Source organism: Hordeum vulgare, chromosome 4H (assembly GCF_904849725.1).
Source record: "Hordeum vulgare subsp. vulgare chromosome 4H, MorexV3_pseudomolecules_assembly, whole genome shotgun sequence".
In the NCBI taxonomy this organism is placed as follows: Eukaryota; Viridiplantae; Streptophyta; class Magnoliopsida; order Poales; family Poaceae; genus Hordeum; species Hordeum vulgare.
The window spans coordinates 578,853,929-578,861,616 of NC_058521.1; the positions used below are offsets into that span (position 1 = coordinate 578,853,929).

Below are 7,688 nucleotides of genomic sequence, written 5' to 3' on the forward strand. Positions count from 1 at the left end.
GATCTTTATTAGAAAAATATTCTATAACAATCTCCGTTGTAAAAAATTACACATTTGTTTTCGTAACACAATCTTTATTGCAGAATATATTCTATGACAAACTCTATTACAAAAAAATAATCTTTTTTTTTTGTAAAATGATCTTTGTTATAAAAATATCTGTAATATAACCTATATTGCAAAAGCTAATATGCCAGTGCGCTATTTTATGAGGTCACATTTGACGGATAGCGATTGGGCGGCCCGCGAACGCGTAGCAGGGCCCTACTGATGGATAGCGACCCGGCCGATCTTAAACGATAGACACAGAGCGCCCTAAATAAATTTATGTTACTACCTCCGTCACGGTTTAGAAGACACGATTAAATTTACGTTGTGCTATTTTTATATGCATGCGTAATGTGAATGCTATTTTTTAACTCATTTCACAGCTAATCAGTAACCACCGTCTTTTAAACCGTGACGAAGAGAGTACATTGGTTCTGTATATACGTAACATAATAAATACATTAATATTACATTAGTTGTATATATAACATAGTTGTTAAATGATACACGAATACACAATAATATTAAAATAACAAATCGTAATGCAATAGAAAGACAAAGCAGGAGCTCGCAGTCTGTAGGTGTATATAGTGGTTTTAGGGCTTAATTCCGGCCCTTGTTCATCAGCTCCAACGCCGATGTGACGAGGGAGCAGACGCTGGTGGCGCGGCGGCTGAGCCCGACGCTCCCGGAGAAGACGTTGAAGCACTCGAGCTGCGATGTGGTCTCCGCCACGCACCTCAGCTCGCTCTCCATCCCGAGCTCCACAAACAGGGTCACGTAGCGCGGGTCCAGCCGCATCATGGCCACGGCGAGCTCGATGGTGTACCGCCGGATCCGGGGCACGTCCATGGACGGGCGGCTGTAGTCGCACAGCACCTGCACCAGCGCCCTCGCCAGCACCGTGTCCACCACGCGCGCTGCGGCGAGGCACCCCCGGAGCTCCCCGGGCTCCATGAACCGGAGCATCTGAGCCGCCAGCCCGATGAAGATGTTGAGGATCTTGGCCTTTTCCACCGTGATGGACCTAAACACCTTGGCGGCGCCGGGGATGACCTCTCTCAGCGGGATCTGCCACTCGTCGCCGGCGTAGGAGCACAAGTTGCGCATGATCCTGGCGGCGCCGACTATGACGACAGGGTCCTTGAGCGCGTCGACGAGCCGCCCGACCCCTCCGCCGAGAGCCATTATTATCTGCCCGCAGTTCTTCTTGTTCTCGAGGGCCAGCATCGCGAGCGCCTCGCCGGCCTCCACACGGACAGCGTTCGTCTGTTGACACTCCTTCGTCGTAAACCCCGCCGGCAAGAACATGGAGACCAGCACGCTCACCACGCCCCCCGTCTCGCCGATGATCTCCCTTGCCTCATCGTCCATGGCGAACCTCGCGAGTATCTCGATGGCCATCTGGTGCAGCTCCAACTGGACCTTCTTGTCATGCCGCTGCAGGACCTCCCTGATGTTGCTCACGGTGAAGACGATGTCTGTGAGCTCCCGTCGGAGCAGCTTCCCGGTGTTCCCCGTCGTGCCGGCCAGTCTCTTCACCACGCGCAGCGACTGCTTCACCGCCATGATCCTCATGTCTCTTGGCGTCGTCACCGCCAGCGAATGGTCGATGTTGGAGTAGGAGATGATCTTGTCGAGGAGGCCCCTGGTCTTGCCGATCTTGTCGCAGTTGTCGTGGTCGTGCGCCAGCTTATTCAGGATGGAGAGACCGAGCATGTTGAGCTCGTCGAGGTCGGCGTAGAGGAGCGACGCGACGGACTCGATGGCACCGGGGATGCCGGTGACTCGTAGCGCGATGAGCTTCCTCCCGGTGAGCATGGACACGACGACGGCGGCCGAGCGCCGGACGTCTCGCTCCGAGGCGGCCTTCCAGCTGAGCATCTCGATGAGGCGCTCGATGGTGGGCGCGGAGACACCGATCCTGCGCAGCGTGGCGTCGGCGAAACGGTCGGACTCGGCGAGGGCGACGAGGATGCTGGCGCCGAGGCTCTGCTCGTCGTGCGAGCCCGCGGTGATGAGGTCGTCGGCGTAGGAGACGAGGGTCATGTGGAGACCGTCGAAGATGCTGCCGTTGAGGCAGCGCGAGAAGGAGTCGTAGAAGAAGCAGCGGACGGCGACCTGGCCGCAGGCGCCTTCGAGGTTGCAGTCGTCGGCGACGCGCTCGAGGAGGCGGTGGTGGCCCACCTTCCACTCCCTGAGCGCTTTCTCGATGAGGAAGAGCAACGCCTCTGCGAGCGCCAGGCCGTAGAAGATGTTGAGCGCTGCGGCACGGTTGGTGCGGGCGTCCTCGGTGCCGCCGTAGTGCTGGTGGATGAGGCGGACGAGGGAGAGGGAGACGCACGCCGACGCTGAGAGCAACTGCATCCAGGAGAAGGCGCGGACGGCGGCGCGGGAGGCGGGACGGGCACGGCCGGCCTGGTGGTGCTGCCACTCCAGCTCGTGGCTGCGTCCCACGATGCGGGTGCCCTCGATGAGGAGAAGGCCCGTGATGCACCAGAAGTCGGTGCGGCTCAGCGTGATGGCGAAGCCGGCGAGCAGCACGACCGTGGCCCAGACGAAGGCCAGCGTGCCCAGCCGGCTGGCCGCCTTCTCGAGCACGGCCAGCTGCAGGGCCAGCACGGTGAGGCGGCGCTCCGGCGACGGCCGCGCATCGTCGTCAGCTTCAGGGTTGCTGCCGGACCGGGTGCTGCGCGGGTACGGCGTGGCCTTCTGCGGCTCGAACAACGTGGGCAGCTGGTCGGGGATCTTGATGCGGATGCTCGGGGCGGCGAGGCTAGGGCGACGGTCCATTGGATCCGTCCACACAAGTACGGAGTAGTATGTACGTACGTAGCGTGTACTGGTTGCACTGACCGAGCGTGGTGAGCGTTGCGTCTCGATCGGCACTAGCTTGGTGCTATTTATAGGACATCACAGCATCTCCAACAACCGCGTTACCATGTCGTGCGTTAAATTTTTTTTACCGCGTCAAAATAGCGTTTTACAGCACCGGATGACCGAACATCTCCAACAGACGCTCAAAAATATCCCGAAATCATCCCTACCCCGTCATCTCCAGCGGACGCCCAAAATCATCCCTGCCCCGCCATGGCCAAGCCCTGCCCCGCCATGGCCACGCCCTGCCCCGCCGCGCCGCCGCGACCTGCTCCGCCCCGCCCCGCAATGGCCGCGGCCTGCTCCGCCCCGCCCCGCCATGGCCGCAGCCTGCTCCGCCCCACCGCGGCCATGGCCTGCTCCGCCCCGCCGCGGCCATGGCCTGCTCCGCCCCGCTCTGCTCCGCCTCGCCGCGGCCATGGCCACGCCCTGCCCCGCTGCGCCGCCGCGACCTGCTCCGCCCCGCCCCGCCATGGCCGCGGCCTGCTCCGCCCCGCCGCGGCCATGGCCTGCTCTGCCCCGCTCTGCTCCGCCTTGCCGCGGCCATGGCCTGCTCCGCCCCGCTCTGCTCCGCCTGCCGCGGCCATGGCCTGCTCCGCCCCGCTCTGCTCCGCCTCGCCGCGGCCATGGCCTGCTCCGCCCCGCTCTGCTCCGCCTCGCCGCGACCATGGCCTGCTCCGCCCCGTCGCGGCCATGGCCTGCTCCGCCCTGCCGCGGCCGGCTGGCAGGCTGGCGCGCGCACGCGAGGTGGCCGGCAGCGGGCGCATGCATGGAAAGGAGTTTCAGCGCGCACGAAAAGTTCAGCGCGCACGAGCTCGCGCACGAAATATACTGCGTCCGGTTCAGTTTTCCCCAGCGCGCTGAACATTTTTTACAGCGTGCTCTATTATACAGCGTCTGTTGAAGTGCAATTTTTAACTCCGCGCGCGCTAAACTTGTGATTTTTTGGGCACAACGCTAATATTGGGCGTCTGTTGGAGATGCTCAGTGATAGTAGTACTCCCTTCGTCATGGATTAGACGCAAGCACGTGCTACTTTCTTCCTTGCGTGCATGAGAGTGCGTGTCAGTTTGGAGATTATTATTATTATTAGACGCTGACTCTACACCCTTTTTTCTTGTTACGAGAGAATGTTGCTATTAAGGCAAGGAGGGGACTCGCCTATTAGTATTACTAGCAAAAGGACCGGTGCCCTGTAATGGGAGAAAAAAAATCACCAGCTTCAATGATGATGACCACATTATGTTCATATCTCATCGCATGATTTTAAAAATTTATTCACAAATACAAGAAAATATTTCTTTTTTTAATTTTATTCACAATTCACAAGTTGAAACAATATTCATATTTTTTAAAAAATATCATGGTTGTCAAAAAACTTGATAATTCAAAGAATTATTCTGAATTTCAAAAAACATTTTTTAAAATATACTATAATATTTCGATCCACCCTGACAATAAATTCTTCAAAATTCACTAACGTATATAATCTGAAAGACTTAGAAGCATTACTATTGAACTGCATACACTCGATCATTTGTGAACATTTTTACAAATTTGGGAAAAAATTTAAAATCAAGAACATTTTTTCCTATTTATAAACATTTTTGAAAATTCCAAACAATATTTTATATTACGAACTGTTTTCAAGTATTTTCTTGTGAATTGGCGAATAATTCATTTTTTGAATTATCAAACATTTTTTAATTGCATTAAATAAATTTCGTAAAATGATGGACTTTTTTTGATTCACTAATGTTTTCTCCAAAATTACAATTTTTTTAATATGTAAACATTTTTTACAAAAATCCCGAACAATTTTTGAATTCGCAAACTTTTATGTTTTATCAAACATTTATGTAAATATAATTTTCTGAATCGAAAGTTTATTTTTGATTTATTTGAATTAGAAAAAATAAAAAAGAACAAATAAATAATAGTAACTAAAAAACTAAAAAAGATAGGCCCCCTCCCATGGGCTGGCCCAAATGGGCGTGCTGTGTATTTTCCAGCAAGCAGAGCGTAGTATAGCTGGTCCCTATGCTTGGGCTGGCCCATGCGAGGATTTTCTACAAAACGTTTTTTATAACTTATAGGTGCCATTGGTGGGTAATATTTGAGAATTTTGGAGGCAATTTTAATTACGTACCACAGAAGCAATAGGTGCTTTATTAATAGGGATAGATTATTTTCGAACAACCATAGAGGACCCGCCTTAATGTTTTTACATGTTTTCTTGTCGATCCGCTACTCGTACTGTGTCAAGAGTTTTCTCCTTCGCACTGCTGCTAAGGTGGCCTTACATCGGCATAACAAACTGTTGGCTGCCTATTGGCGCCAACGTGCAAAAATTCATGTGTAATATGGGAGACGAAAACTCAAGCTATATGCATGCTTGTGCCTCGGCTCGTTTTCGCAAAAACCAAATCCCCTGCCTACATGTAAACGGAATGGACATCTCATCCCATAGTGCCAAGGCCGTTGTACTCCATGACTTTTTCAAAAACCTGCTTGTAGTGGAGAATAGGGTTCAGTTTAATTTTGATATCAATCATCTCATGGCTGGATCCTCCCTCACCACATCTCAAGCTGCCTCTCTTATTAATCCTTTCTCTCTCGATGAGATTAAGTCTGCGATCCTTAGCATGAACGATAACGCAAGCTTGGGGCCGGATGATTTCGGGCCTGCCTTCTTTAAGGCAAATTGGGAGCTTGTGAAGCAGGACCTTTTCAACCTAATGCTTGACTTCCACAATAGCTCTGCCGAGCTCTTGAGGATCAACAAGGCCTGCATTGTTCTCATTCCTAAAAAATTAGGTGCCACAAATCCCGACAACTTTCACCCGGTCTCCCTGCAAAATTGTCTGATTAAGATTGTATCTAAGTGCCTGGCCACTAGGGCTCAACCCTTCATCCCCTATATTATGCACTAGAACCAGTCTGGATTTATAAAAGGTAGATGTATAGCTGATAACTTTACCTACGCAGCGGACATTGTTCCAACATGCTTCAAGAGGGAAAAAAATCTGCAATTGTCCTAAAGTTGGACTTCCAAAAAGCTTTTGACTCTTTGTCCTCGCAGACCTTGGAGACAGTGTTAAAAGCCAAAGGTTTTCCCACCCTCTGGCGGGATTGGATCAGTAACATAAACAAAACTAGCCAGTCAGCGATGCTTCTTAATGGGAATCCGAGATCATGGATCTAGTGCAAAAAGGGGTTGCGACAAGGTGATCCAACCTCCCGTACCTGTTCATTATCGTCGCCGACATCCTTCAGTGCCTGATTCTCCAGGCATCCGCAAATGGCCTTCTCTCGCACCCACTTGACTCGGCTATCCCATGCTCAATTATTCAATATGCAGACGACACTCTGATTATCCTTCCTGTGGATCTCGAGCAACTTACAACCCTCAAGTCTATTTTGCTGGACTTTTCAATGGCGACAGGTCTGGTGATCAACTTCCACAAAAGCACATTTGCGCCTATTCATGTGGATCATCAGTCTGCCTCGACACTAGCCTTCTTCTTCAGATGTACAGTCGCCACCTTCCCTCAGTCCTATCTCGGTCTTCCTCTGTCCATGCATAAGCTAAACATTAAAGATTTCTTCTTCATTATCGACAAAATCGATAGACGCCTTTGCTGGGTGGAGAGGACTGCTTCTCTCAATTGCTGGGCGGGCAATCCTTGTCAGAGCGGTTCTCCGAGCTCTTCCCATTTACGCCATGACGGCTCTTATGCTGCCTTTGGGCGTGATTCAGGAAATGGATAAACGCTGTAGGGCTTTCTTCTAGGTGGGTCAAGATAAAGTGTCGGGGGGGGGGTCAGTGTAAAGTTGCCTGGGACTTTGTTTGCGTGCCGTTTAGCCATGGGAGACTAGGATTCTCGTCGTTGCATCACATTAACTCATGCTTACTGTTCTCTCATATTACTAAACTCCACTCGGCCACCACTGCTTCATCCGCTTCCAATCTTGCGACCAAATACTCTTGGTCCGAGACTCGGGACCATGACTCCCCCACCCTTCAGAATCTCATATCTGGAGAGATATCGCTAAGGGTTAAGTTTCTTTCGCTCTATTACCAAAGTCCAAATTGGGAACGGGAAATCCACGGCGTTCTGGCTTGACCATTGGGTCCCTAACCTACCTCAAAACCTTGCACAAACTTTCCCCGCCCTTTTCTCCCACGCTCTGCGTCCAGGGGCCAACGTCGTCCGAACCTTCTCCTCCCCATATCTGCAGCTTGACTTGGCCCCAAGATTATCCCATGCTGCAGTCCTTGAACTGGAAAACCTTCGACTTGTGCTGGCTGCTGTCACCTTGGATATGCAGGTACATGACAGATGGACAGGACGCATAGATGGCAAGCCCCTGACCTGCAACTCTGCATACAAGGCAACTTGGAGTGGCAGGCCGGTGGACCACTTCGCGCCGGCTATCTGGAAGAACTATGCACCCAATAAATGCAGGATTTTCCTCTGGTTGACGAGAAAGAACCGTCTATTCACCAACAAGAGACGCTTTAACAGAGGACTTACAGACTCCTGCAACTGCCCCTTCTGTCCGGAGCCGGAATCTACCGAACACCTTTTCCTCCATTGCGGACACCTTCGCCCCCTATGGCAAGAACTGACGGCGCTGTCGGCCTCCACACCGACGGATCTGCGCAACCTATGGGATCCTCAACTATCCAACAAGACCCGCTCTACAGTAATCATTGTTGTCCTATGGAACATATGGAAGAGAAGGAATGCCAAAGCTTT

General features: G+C 51.8%; 1 protein-coding gene across 1 annotated transcript; it reads right to left on the bottom strand.

The window, feature by feature from the left end:
- Nucleotides 1-450: 450 nt before the first annotated feature.
- On the bottom strand, nucleotides 451-2,841 carry LOC123450803. Its single transcript, XM_045127887.1, has one exon. The coding sequence runs from the start codon at nucleotides 2,839-2,841 to the stop codon at nucleotides 652-654; it is 2,190 nt and encodes a 729-aa protein (XP_044983822.1). The 3' UTR covers nucleotides 451-651.
- Nucleotides 2,842-7,688: the final 4,847 nt, after the last annotated feature.

Excerpts from the sequence above, each read along its gene's own strand:
- LOC123450803 (XM_045127887.1), bottom strand. The coding sequence starts at position 2,841 with ATGGACCGTCGCCCTAGCCTCGCCGCCCCGAGCATCCGCATCAAGATC.